The sequence below is a fragment of the Simochromis diagramma genome, unplaced genomic scaffold (genome assembly GCF_900408965.1).
Source record: "Simochromis diagramma unplaced genomic scaffold, fSimDia1.1 OVJJ01000618.1, whole genome shotgun sequence".
Lineage (NCBI taxonomy): Eukaryota > Metazoa > Chordata > Actinopteri > Cichliformes > Cichlidae > Simochromis > Simochromis diagramma.
In genome coordinates this window covers 9,800,900-9,814,722 of record NW_024387423.1, presented here as the reverse complement: position 1 = coordinate 9,814,722, position 13,823 = coordinate 9,800,900, and the positions used below count along the sequence as shown (strand labels likewise).

General features: G+C 41.3%; 1 protein-coding gene across 1 annotated transcript; it reads left to right on the top strand.

The window, feature by feature from the left end:
* Positions 1–10,063: 10,063 nt before the first annotated feature.
* On the top strand, positions 10,064–13,522 carry LOC120721983 (transmembrane protein 74). The gene is made up of 2 exons (XM_040012671.1): positions 10,064–10,697; positions 11,338–13,522. The coding sequence occupies exon 2, from the start codon at positions 11,405–11,407 to the stop codon at positions 12,248–12,250; it is 846 nt and encodes a 281-aa protein (XP_039868605.1). The 5' UTR covers positions 10,064–10,697; positions 11,338–11,404; the 3' UTR covers positions 12,251–13,522.
* The last annotated feature ends 301 nt before the right edge of the window (positions 13,523–13,823 follow it).

Below are 13,823 nucleotides of genomic sequence, written 5' to 3'. Positions count from 1 at the left end.
ACACAAGGCTTTCCCATTTGCCCGATGAATAAAACTCATTCAATTTTCTCAAAAATGTTTGCCTTGCCCATACTAAATAGCAATTGTGACTTTGCCTTCACACAGAGATCCCAGAGCTTAACTGACGTTGACTATGTATTTGTTAAAAGAAATATGCGATCCACACGCTAAAACATGTGGTTTGTTGTGTTTTAATTAGGCCACAGCATAATAGCTGTGAGAGATAATCAGTGTCGCAGATGGAGACACAGAGGCAGAAGACAGGAGAGACCATTATCATCAAGAGCACTGAGAGCTTTATAATGCAAAAGCAGCTGTGGCGTGAAGGGATAACATCGCATTAATTATGATAAAGAGACGATAAAGAGAAGAGGGGTCGATGAAATGGTGGATTTAATGAATTATCTGAGTTGCCTTTCTTAATTACAAAGGCTGTTTGTGTGTGTGTGTGTGTGTGTGTGTGTGTGTGTGTGTGTGTGTGTGTGTGTGTGTGTGTGTGTGTGTGTATGAAGGCTAATCTTTGCATGTAGTATAAATCTTTGCCTACACACACACACAAACACATACAAGCCAGTAGGAAAGCCATTATTATCCTTCCATTATCCCACAGTGTCTGTCTTGAAACCAGACACACCGCATCATTTAAGAAAGTCACTGCAAATTTACTTTAAGGTCTAAAGTGCTAAATAATTCATAACAGTGTCTGCTGCCACCACTACATCGAGTATTCAAAATGAAAAAAAAAAAAAATCCCAACTAACCCAGTCGGCCTTCCACTTAATTCCCTCGTCAACCCGCTGTCTGCCAGCACTCTCCTCTCTGGAAGGCCTTTTAAGAGCTGCTCGAGGGTTTGCGTGCCAGATTTCCCAAACAAACTCCTGTGTACACCTGCTTATTAATAATCTACTGTTCCCTGCCGTGTGGCACACTTCATCATAAGAGACCTTAGCATGACCTCTAGCTGCAGGAAGCATATGGTACTCATGGCTTAGTTTGACCTACAACTTGACTGTACTTGTTATTTTCAAGCTGTGAGGCAGCTCCTAAAATCACCCACAATAACTGCGAAGATTTTCCTGCCATTTATATTTGAAATGTGTGGACATGGCTTGAAAGAGCTCTTCCTAAACTGGTTACTAAATGTACATGGACAATGAAACCAGTGATTTACTGAATGGGGTTGAAATACAAGAAAGAAAACAAAAAGTATGAACATTTTTTCAAACTTATGTCTTTCCTCTGTCATGGGTGAATTGTATTTCTGTCCACTGTTTCAGAAAATGTATTGTGAATCTTTCAAGGTTGTTATTCCAGCACCTTTAAAACCTACAAGCGCAGATCCAAAAAAAAAAAAAAAAAAAAGGGGGGGGGGGGGGGGACATTATATAAAATGAAAAAATTAATGCTATGATTTGCAAATCTCATAAACTCATTATTTGTCCATGCAAACATAGAAAGCATATCAAATGGTTAAACTTTTTTTTTTTTTAATAGACTTGGTGTTACGGCCCCAGCAGGGCCTCCTCCTGAAGTTGCCTGTGTGGGCGTGTCCTACCGTCTCTCCTGCCTTAGGTGCCACCTTTTTCTTTTGTACAGCTGACTCACATCAGCAGTTAAAGGTATTTAAGGCCAGAGAAAGGTGAGCTCTGGTGCCAGAGAGTCATGTTGGTGGTTGCAGCTAGTGAGCTGTGTTCGGTGATTGTTTACTCCTGCTCTGTGGAGATGAGTGTTTCTTGACTAAACTTTTTTTTAACTTACTTTTCAGTTTACTGACCGATGCCTGAGTCTTTGTTTGTTTCTTCAAATGGTGATAGCGGCTTGCCCGTCTCTTTTAGCTGAGTTATTAATAGAAACTTTAATAAAACTCTTTAATTTAACCCTTTTGCATCCCTGTCTCCTTTTTCTGACCTGGACACTTTTTGTTGCTTTCCCACATCGCCTGGACCCACTTGGCCATGTTTACCACTATGCAGCGTCCCTTCATTTTTAAACAACAGACCCTAAACATCTGGGAAATGAGGACACCAGCTGCTGGAATTTTGGGAGAGATATCTTGTCCCAGTCTTTCCTTGATATCAGATTCTCATTTGCCAACACTCCTATTTGTCATATTTTGCATTTTTCATGATTTATCAAATGTTTCCAACTGATGAAAGGTGTCGCCTGCAGCCAGGTCAGCTCAGCACCCGAGTCATCCACTACTAAGCCATGTTAGCAGTCTTGCTGAAATGTGCAAGGCCTTCTCTGAAAAAGCTGTAATCTGGATGAGAACGTGTTGCTTTAAAACCTGTAGATACCTTTCTATATGTACAAGCTGCCAGTTCCATACACACTGATGCACCCCCATGCCATCAGAGATGCAGACTTTGGAACTGAGAGCCAATAACAAGGCAAACATGTGGATAAACGTGCATGCCACACTGATTTTTGATGCTGCAGGTATTTATCAAAGTCAAAGGAAAAACCCAAGACCCATCCGGCTGTGGACAGCAAACATGCCTCAGTAGGTCTACTTACTTTCACTCATTCACTGACACAACAGTATTGCTGCATTCATGCATGAATGGAAGACACTTCAGTTCTGTGTGAGTCACATTAAGCTGCAGTTTCTATGATGGTCAATCTTTATGCAAAAATGTGATTAAATAACTGAAAACCTGCTCAGCATACTGCAAAAATGTAACTTACTGCATGTGATACGTGGATTACTTGAATATGTCTTGCATTGGGAAACTAGTCTTCCCCTCTATCAGATGCATCAACTCAACTTCTGTAACATTAATATAACAGTAGAAGCCCAGACATATGTGTGATCCTACGGTGAGATGACTCAGTGATAAGCTACAGGTTGGATTCATTGTCTTAGCACTTTGCTCAACGCTGTGAGACGTCCACCTGCAGCAATTACCAGTTGAGTGAAATACTCTCCCACTAGTGACGTCAGGTGCAGATGATTAAAGACATCCTTTTCTGTGAGTGCTAAATAATGGTGCAATTTGCAGAAGATTGTCTGCTGCAGAACCATATTGTGTGATTCATATACCGTAATATTCCCCACCTCAGTATTTGCTCTTTGATCTTTATTGTTCTCATGCATTCATGGGGCGATGAATCTACAAAAGAATATAAAATAATATACAATCGATGAGGGGAAAAAGTTCACAAATAAGTGCAGATAAACATCCATATTCCTTGTATGTAAATATGGTTTTTATGAGCAACGGCTCACTGAGCTGTATCGCTCTTACAGTTCAAACTGTCTCCACGAACAGTCAGTGAACATTCAGTGACAGACACATACCAAAAAGTAGAAATCATAATACAGTAAAGCATGTTGAATATTGTGGCTTTACAGATTACAGCTACTGATGACCAGCCTGACTACAATTTTGAAGCCACAGCCGGGAGGGATCAGTTCAACCAGCCCTGCACATGATGAGAGTGCTGACCAAGTGTCACAGTATCAACGCCTGCCTGCAGGACGAGTGTGTCAACCACATCAGATGTCGGGTAGCTCAGATAATGGAGCGACTCGTCATCTCCAAGAGCTATGGTCTGAACAAGAACTGCATTAAACAGGTCAGCGGAGGTGTGCCTGCAGAATATGTTCAATATGACAGAATACATTAGTGATTTTTGACTCTAGGAGCCGGAGTTTAGGGGCCCAATTCAGCGGTGTGACCAGCTTGTCTGATTATTAAATAGTGCAAGATTCTAATAAACTTAAAGATCGAATTGTAGGACGTTTGTAAGATCTTAGTTGCCGGATAGCTTTAGGCTGTAAATATACTTGTACTGCAAAGAACATGTTAGTTTCTGATTCTAAGGACAAGAGATTAGAAAACGAAAGATGTTGTTTAGGATCACGTGATCTGCATTTTTACATGGCTGAGAGAGGACACTGTAATTTAAAGACGACTTTGAGTTAAATACAATAAATACTGGAGTTTTACTTTAAGTGTAGGTCATACATTTATACGAAAGTTCTGCTTTCTTTAACATTTTTCAGAAGTTTCATTCAACAGTTATAAATCAGCCAACCAATTTCAAAAGGGTAATTTCATCTATGCCAAATCTGTTTTATGTTGCTCTACTCATTACCCCCTGGGATTTTATAAAGCATGGCTGTATGAAAGATGAGCTTAAAGGCTCTCAGCTCTAGCAGATCCCCCATGAGAGGGGAAAACATGTCTTCCACAGGATGTGGGATAGAGGGGGCCACTTGACTCTGAGAGCAGACACCTGCAAGTCCCTCTAGGTTTCCAGGAAAACTGTCTTTGCTTGAGGCTGGAGCAGCCCTCCAGTCCTCCAGGCCTTGCTGATATGAGAACAGAGACTTCAGTGCCTTTCTCTGCACTTACAGGAACAAAGTTTTCACTGCAGGCAGTGGAAGTGTGTTGCTGTCCTTGCTAATTTACTGGCAAATCCTCATGCAGTTAAAGAAAGTGTATTGAGCTTAAGAAATTCAGGACTTATATTCTATCTTAATAATCCATATCTCCAGATCTTTCTTCAGCTTATACTTCAATTACCCATCAGACTGAGAAGCAGTGTGACAAGTGCTTGATCACACATGTAACCATGATGCCTCATGCTGACTTGCTGTCTAAACCGAGTTGGGTTTTTTTTTATTACCAGTATTCACTGGTAACCAAAACAATGAACAACATCAACACTTAAACAGAAAACTTTGTAACTACAGACAACCCTAAATCTCACATCAGACACACTACAGGAGCTATCATGAAACACAAGCCCTTATCAGAGTACAATAGCTTAAAGCAGGAATAACTAAATCAGACATACTTCTCCGGTGAATTATATTATACATAATATTTGGAATATTTTGAATATGGGAGAAAAGTTGATTAAAAATGATGCAAATTAGTCAATTTTGTAATGTTACAGAGCTCTGTGTGTGTACTGCTGAGCGAAACACAGACAGGCTCTCGTGCTCTCTGCAGTTTTCATTATGGGCCGCTGTCTCTATAGAAACTTTACACTTAGATAAATGTTTTTAAAAAAAACACTGGAGATCACTCTGATCACTGTAAAAGGATCTTGTGTTGGGCAACTATCCTCGACTCCCCAAGTTAACCTCTGTTTTGTTAGATAAGAAATAGTAGCATAGCTTACCAGAATTTGTTCAGGGTGAGGACTCAGTGAAGAGCAGTAGGATTGGGCCAAAGATTTGGTGCTGCGCTCACAGCTGTGAGAAGTCCACCTGCACCAACAGTCGTTCTGCTAACAACTCCATCTGACATTTCAAATTAAATGAACACCACAAGTGACAGAAATCACAACTATGTTGGTCACAAAACAAGTTTTTTCAGCATTAAGAATGGCACAAATAGCAGTAAATAGCCTGTCACAGATCTTACAGTTCAAAGGTGTACTTAAACAATCTCCCACTCAAATTTTGCAGTCTGAAAGAGAAACACCTTCAAATACATATGCAGAAAGGCTAGAGCTAGTGGGAGAAGTTTCCTCTCTTCTAGATTTAGGTCCATAGGTATTTGGACAAAAACCAAAGACCACATGGCGTCAAACATTCATGGACGATCTGAGAACTGTCGACATTGCCTGGGACGAAGCTGAAGCAGTCGCTGCTGACCGACATCGATGGAGATCACTAGCTGCCCGATGCGCCGCCCGGCGTAGGAGGAACTAAGTGCTAAGTGTAAGGTATTTGGACAGAGACACATTTATTTTTTTGGTTTTGTTTTGATTATTTTGCCTCTGTGCATCATCAGAGATGATTTTAAACGAAACAATTAGGATGTGATTGAAGTGCAGACTTTCAGCTTTAATTCAAAGGGTTTAACAAAAGTATTATATTAGCTCAGATTTTCAGAAGCTCAAAAGTAATTGACAAATTCACTGGCAAAAGTTTCATGACCAAGATGATGATGAAAAAGAAGTAGTCTGAGATTCAACCTAATGACTATTAAGAATGAATCTACTCATGCTTAACCAGGGACAGCCCTAGCCCAAGTTACCCCTCTGCTGGTAGAATAAATTCCTGGTGGTATTGAACTTTCCATTGGATATCATGTGCAGAAAAAGTAAAACAAAAGATAAACCATGAATTAAGGAGTGCTCAAATCCCAGCAGAGAGCTGAGCATTTTGGTTTTCCAGTTCTTGTGATTCCGACCATTGAATCTGTTTTGAACTCTGGGAACAAACTCCTGTGATTTCACCTCCATAAACTGCACTAACTTCTCCTCTGTTCACAGTTTCTACATCTTTACTGTGCTTTTTCTTTCTTTTTTAGTATTATGTAGTAATACCAAAAACAAAAAATACTCAACTGCTGGTCAACATACAGCACTCATATTATTTCTTACAGTTAAGAGTAAGGAAGTACTACCATCATACAATAAAGCTAACAAATAAAAATGAACTTTACTCAGAAAAGGTAAAACATTTGTCAAACAGCTGAACGCTTCCCCATCACAAATGATTGCATGTTGAGCCAAACTGCTGTGCCCCACGGTAACACTCGAGCAGTTCAGTGGAAATAATTTAATGAGGCTGCATCAAATTAATAATATGTTTTTGTCCAGATGGATAGAACTAAAATACCCAGTTTGTTAGTCTTGACATTATATTTCCATAATCAGAACCATCTCTAAACATTTTATAGTTTTAACAATTTCTTTATACGACTGTGACTGTCACTGTTCCAAGACAACATCAGCCACAACATTTATGGAAAATATTTAAAGTCAAACAAAGCAGGAAAAATTTTCAGCCTGCAAAAGTAATTTATAAGGCAATCTTCTTTCCACCATTATTTGTGAGAAAGCCTACTTTTTTTTAAAGCATGCTAAAGCTAGCAAGCTAATGCTAGCAAATTGCTTTGTTTCACATATTTTATATGCACTTAATGGAGACTATATTATCGGTACACCTTAGTCAAAGCAATGCTGGAAATCAGAACATGGGCACACTGTGATCACAGAGAGATGAACATGGTCAGTAACAAAACTCAGGTAAGCTCTGGCATTTAAACAATGCTTAGATGGCACCAAGAGACCCAAAATGTGCCAAGAAAATATTTCCCACAACATTACACCACCAACAGCAATCTAAACTGTTGATACAAGGCAAGATGTTTCCATACTTTCGTGCTCTTTACACCAAATTCTGACCCTACCATCACCAGAAATCAAGGCACATCAGACCAGTCCACTGTCATCCCATTTGTGTTCAATATGTTCTTCTGCTGCTATGACTTGTCTGCTTCAAGGTTTGAAATGTTGTGTTTTGTACTGGGAAATTCCCAGTAGATCAACAGTTTTTGAAATACTCAGTCCAGTCCATCTGGCAGCTTTCTTTCCTATTCTGATGTTTACTTTGAACTTCAACAAGTCATCTTGTCTGAGCGTCTAAATGCGCTGATTTACTGTCACGTGATTGGCTGAGAAGATATATGCATTAAAAAGCAGCTGAAGTGGTGGGCCTTGCTCACAGCTCTCTCATACAAGATCCTAAATAATCAGACTTCATCTTTTCTTAAAGACCTCATTGTACCATATCACCCAAATAGAGCACTTCTTTGTCGGTCTGCAGGCTTGTGGTTCCTAGGATATTTAGAAGTAAAATGAGAGGCAGAGCCTTCGGCTCAGGCACCTCTTCTGTGGAACCAGCTCCATGTTTGGATTTAGGAGAGGGGCACCCTGTCTGTTTTTAAGATTAGGCTTAAAACTTTGTTTTATTGTTAGGGCTGGATCAGGTAACCCTGAACCCTCCCTTAGTTACGCTGCAATAGGTTTAGACTGCTGGGGGCTTCCTATGATGCACTATTTCTTCTTCACTCACCTTTTCCACTCCCTGTGTGTTTATGTACCACTCTGCATTTAATCATTAGTTAATATAATTTTCTGTCTCTCTTCTACACAGTGTCTTTTATCTTGTCTTCTTCTCCTCACCCCCAACCGGTCACAGCAGATGGCTGCCCGTCACTGAGCCTGGTTCTGCCAGACGTTTCTTACTTTCAACAGTTTTTTAAGAGTTTTTCCTTTCCATTGTCACCAAGTTCTTGCTCATAGGGGGTCATCTGATTGCTGGGGTTTTCTCTGTTTTCTCTGTATTATTGCATGGTAATAACCTTACAGTATAAAACGCCTTGTGGTTGTTGTTGTGATTTGGAGCTGTATAAATAATATCTAATTGAATTGAATCAAGTGGTGTGTAAAGATGAGTGTATTAGACTGATTGAATCTAATCATTTAATTATTATTAGGAATGTCATTTGGCTGAACATTTCTTGAAGAGTATGCCCGAGCTCAGCCCTGGACAACTCCTGATGACATGTACTGTGTTGGAGCGTAAACTACAAAAGCTGCACTACAGCCTATATCGTTATACAGCAATAAATGATTTCTCTTTAGGAACGTGTTTGTTTTTTAGTCTGTTTTAACTTCATTATGCAGAACGTTGTTAGATTAAACCTGCAAGAAGGTACAAAGACCCTCTGGGCATTTTTCCTGGTAGCAGCTTATTTCACATCTCATGCGATTTTGTTGACTATGTTGCTTTGCAGTCTGCTGCTCCTGGACACTAAATAACTCCAGGAGCTCCCGGAGCAGCTGCAAGTAAGGTGAACTCAGTTATTTTCTCATTCATGAATTCATTTCATAATTCACACACCCACATGTGTCTAGCTCTTCTTGTCCCTCTTGCTGCCCCCTCTATCCCAACCATGACATCCACTACTGACTAAAGGAAAAGAACATCCATCTTTCATAGTCTTTACTCTTGTGTGCGGGTCTGTGCCTTTGGTAGAAGAGGCTACAAGGATATATGGATATGCACCCTTTAGGAGCACTGAATCCCCTGCTGCCCCTCCTCTTGCAGGCCTGATGTCCTTGCCAGCAGGAAAAGTGGTGCACTGTTGCAGACAGATAGCATCTCATGTTGGCTGTTGTTACAGATTTCAGTTTGCTGCCTCTGATTCTCTGCACAGGACTGGCTCTGACTACCATTATGATAAACCATTATGATCTATCAGTCAGTGACCTGGGAGGATTTGTGCTTCACATCCGTCTGACAACTAATTTCTGGAACAAAAAGGGTAAAGTAAATCTTTGCCTCTCCCTGCCATTCTTTCTTCCCCCCCCCCCCTCCCACTCCTGTCCCTCTCTCCTTACTCATCTGTTAAATGGAAGTCTTGTTGGGAAATGAGCCAAAGCTATTCACCCAGCCACCAGGACTCAAGGAAAATGTGGCACCTATATTTATAGCTGCTGTCTGCTTGCACCAAATAAGGTGGAGCAGTCAGCAAATTAATATATTTTTTAAAATAGGATTAGGCACTTAAACGGTTGCTGGTAGTTTGTACTTAGCATTTAGTTTACAAAGTGACACTCTCAAAGAGTCATTTGATTAATATGAATCCTTGAGTATGGTACCCAGACGAGTACATGGAAGATGTAGAATGAATGACATAAACCTTTCAAAACATTTACATAGGGTCACAGATCAGAGGACCTATTATATGTCTAGATTAAACATGGATTAGGAGCGCTTTGAAATAGTGACCAGTAATCTTCTGAGAGAGCTCAAAAGAACAGATGGATATACAAAACACAGCTGGATAGCTTTTTCTGGCATGATGATGCCATTAATTGACATACAGAAGAGATTACTCTATGTTTGTCTATGATCTTCAGTTGTGTGGCTACAGAAATATTAAAATGCTGTACTGTATTTTTCCTGTAGAGTAGGCTATATGGGAACTAGAGTGACCAGGTGCCCCACCTTATGTGGGACTTATTCCCCCTCTTTCCATCCCACATTTCATCTGCCACTAGTTTAAAAAAGTCAACACATGAAATGTGTGGTTTAAAAAGAGATGTCCTGGCAAAAGGATGCATCACTGCTGGAAAGCAAAGATGATTAGCAGACAGAACAGCAGCTGAAATATCACTAAAGCCTTATTGCCAAAGCAAAGCAAACAGAAAAAACTTTTGTTTTTATATTAATCATTAGTGGTCACCCACAACATTAAAAGCACTGACAGGTGACGTGAATGACATCAATCATTGTTACAAAACACTTTGAAAAGTCTGACCCTCCCAGCCTTTTTTTGCAGAACAGTTATACACACATCACAGCAAAGGCTATTTCCAAAGACAGCAGCTCCCCTCAGCAGAACAACAACAAGAGTACTGACCCAGTGCCCAGACCTATCCTAGTAAGCCGAGGAGTCCCCACTGTAAACTAATTTAATTCCCTTATCTCTACTGCAATAGCATCTCTGTAATTGTCTCTGTGGGGGGTTAACATTGGCTTCATGAGACCTTAGGAATCTGAGCTTATACATTATTTACGATATTTCCCAGTATAGTGCGCTGGAGCTTTACAACTATTAACTGGCATTTCGGTGCCATTCATAAGGATTCCCCTCGGCCCTTCAAGTCTTGGTTTCTGTTGACGGACAGCGATCGCAATCGACTCACAGATAGCAGCGCTCCTTTCAGCGCCACATCGTGGGCGTCGCAGGCTGTGTGTGTGTGTGGGAGGGACTAAGGGGAGAGCTCCCCTCAGTGCAGCCGGTCTGCCAAAGCACTGAGCAAGCTCAGAATATATTCAAAGCATATCTACCGATAAGGCTTTTTTTGTCTGCCTCCGTTGTGTGGTATCATCCGCTGTGACGGAGAGAAGTCGGAAGGGATGCTTAAGTAACGCGGTGAGTTTATTTCTGTTTATTAATGCAGCTTGAGGAGGATTGAGGGGTTTTTTTGTGTGTGTTTTTTTAGTCAGGGATTAGAAAAAATATGCATCGCTGGTCCAACCCTTATGCAGAGGAGCATCTCATAGCTTACGCTGAATCCAAATTAAGTGTGCAGGACGATTAGGGTATATCTTAGTGGTGCTTTTATTTAAAGCTACTGATGCTTTTTTACTGGAAGTATATGCACTCGGGCTGATAGTGGTTATGAATCTCTCTGCTTGCAGGGATTAGTTATAGCTCAGTTTCACAAAGGTGTTTATTGATCAAGCACTGTATATTTTAAAACAGAATTAAAATAGATAGCTTAATCTCGATTTGTACGTTTTGCTTACCTAATTGGATTAAGAGTCATTTGGCTAATCACTGGCATATAAGCGCCTTTTAAGGTCCATTCTTAAACCATCTCATCAACTTTAAAGTGTTTTTTTCGTCAGCATTACTCTATTTTAACTATATGTGTATTCTTCATTTTACGCACAAGTTTTAGCGCATTCGTGAATTATGAAATGTGAGAAAAAGAAGAATGTTATCTACAATGACAGGAATCTCATTTATAAGCACCGTTAAACTTAGTCGTGGTGTGTGTTCTTATTAGGGATGCTGTGGAGTGAAAACATCGTGGGAGGAAGGCTCAGAGTGAACCAGCGGGTGGTGAAACACGAATGGCTTCCCCAGAGCTGCTTCCCGCAAAGGAGGGAGGAAAACAGCCCGACATTTCCGACGCCCTTGACCGCGTTTCGGCCAAGCTGCATGCCCGCAAGTCGAGTGGATCAACAGGAGGAGCGATCCCGGGGGAGGGCGCCTGTAACCCGGTCCGCAGCTGCCATGGCCGGTGTCTTTCAACACCAAGGACAGCGCAGCGCAAGGCGGGCGCGGAGATTAAACTTGGTCACCTCGGTGAGGAAAAAATTCGAGTTTGTTGCGACGAGGAATTAGAGACATCTTTCACCTATATCGACGAGAATGTCAACCTGCGACTGGCCAGCCCGGAGTCTAGTTGCAAAAGTACTCACAGAGCCGTGCGCAACGGCGAGCCCTGCTCTGAGACTCTCCCCGAGCTTTCTTTTATGTCCGAGGATGATCTCTCCTTCGGGGAGGGCTCCGGGAATTCTATAGACTACGGCTTTATCAGTGCAGTCACGTTCCTGGTTACCGGGATCTCGTTGGTGATCATCTCCTACGCTGTGCCCAGGGATGTGGTGGTGGACCGCGATAGCGTGTCGGCGAGAGAGATGGAGAAGCTGGAGATGGAAAGCGCCCGGATAGGTGCCCACCTGGATCGCTGCGTCATTGCGGGACTCTGCTTGCTCACGCTGGGCGGCGTGGTGCTCTCCACGCTGCTGATGATCTCCATGTGGAAGGGAGAGATGTATAGAAGAAAGGTCATCGCTTATTCCAAGCGTTCGGCCAAACTATACGGCTCGATCAACCTGAAAACTAGATCCAGTCCCAGCCACTCATCCGGGCAGTATTCCTTAGAAGATGAAGTGGAGGAAACTATTACCTAAGCTGCTGCTCTGCATATAAAAGAATTGTGATTAACTGGGATATAATACCATTCACATTGTCATTCTCTAACATATACTGTACTTATAATTTCAAACTGTAAGTTTGCAACATTTTTATCTAATAGTGTAGCAACAGATCAAGCCTCCAGTTACATTTCCACGTGGCAAAAAGAGTGAACAAGAAAAGCATCCAAAGCCAAGTTATTACCAGAAATCTATTATTTGGAATTAAATTATTCCCAAATGATCTTTTTATGACTAAACTATTAGAAAAAAGTGCAGGGAGAGCATTAAGAGCTTTGTGCCACAAACATTGTATTTATTTATTTATTTTTGGCTCAAGATACAATCCCTGAGAGCTTCCATTTATTACTAAGGTTATTCATATTTAATGCAAACACCAAAATTGCACATAGGCACATTTCAGGAAGTAGGGGGATGCTTGTGTCCCCAGAGCGGGAAAGTGGGAGTAAGACGGGATGTATCGTTGTCCCTGTTTACTGTCACATGGGCGAATAGGCTCAGCAGTCCACATGGTAATATCCAGTGACAGTCCCTCTCTGGTGCAGTGCTGAGGTAAGCCAGTAAGGCTGGCTTCATGCATCTAAGCCAAAGCTGCACATTGATTTGATAGTTATGACAAATTTGACTGCAGTTGACAGCCATCACATCCACTCTGCACCTTCCTCTGCTCTCTGTTGATCTGCCCTGCTCCTCTTTCTCAGCTTCTTGCCTCACCTTCTCGCTGCCACAGCAGATTTCCCCTCCCCCTGCAGACCTTCAGCATATTTTAGACTTACACGCCTGCGGGAGGGGTCCCAAAAGACCACAACCCAAGTGCCTGTTACGTTTCAAGGTTGAGCAAGCCTGTGCTTACCATCCTCTTCTGCTACCTGAGGATGGACTTAAGAACAGCTAATCACAGATGAAAGCGCTGCCCTATTTCCCAAATGGAAAGCTGTCACTACTTCAAAGAGCTAATTACCTCTCTTAAGTGATGTCTCACTCTTTTTTAAAAGGTTATGTTTGATGTTATCACACTGATTTGCTGAGTAAAAAAAGAGAGAGAGAAAAGAAATGCAGGTGAGCACAAAGAGCTTAGGAAAAGAGGTTTATCCTGTGCAGACTTGCTAAAAATGTTAATGCTCTAGTGACCTGACAAGGTGAAGACCTGCTTCTGTCTCTTGGTTAAGGAGGAATTCACTTTGGTCTAGGCTTAGTCTGAGTTAAAAGAACCTTATGTTTCTCCTTGATGGTTTTTAATGCAGGCTGGAAAAAAAACCTATTAAAAATCTCACACAATTGTCTTTAAAAAAAAGTCATTTTTTGCACTTAAGGCTCATAAATCATGCATGAAGCGCTAATTCTTATTTGCATATATTCTTATGAACAGCCAAATGTTGCATTCTGCAAGACGAGTTCAAGTGACTCTTACTGTTACCTTAGTTTCTTGTCCTTTCTTTTCTCGGGCTGTGTGACCCTATTTCAAGGCTTACATTCAAAACGACATGAGTCAGCCTCTATTAATGAGATGCGGAGGCTTATTAGTCGATGGTAAACAGCTCGGGGCTGT

What these genes read in the sequence shown, in the direction of transcription:
- LOC120721983 (XM_040012671.1), top strand. Translation starts at nt 11,405, where the DNA reads ATGGCTTCCCCAGAGCTGCTTCCCGCAAAGGAGGGAGGAAAACAGCCC.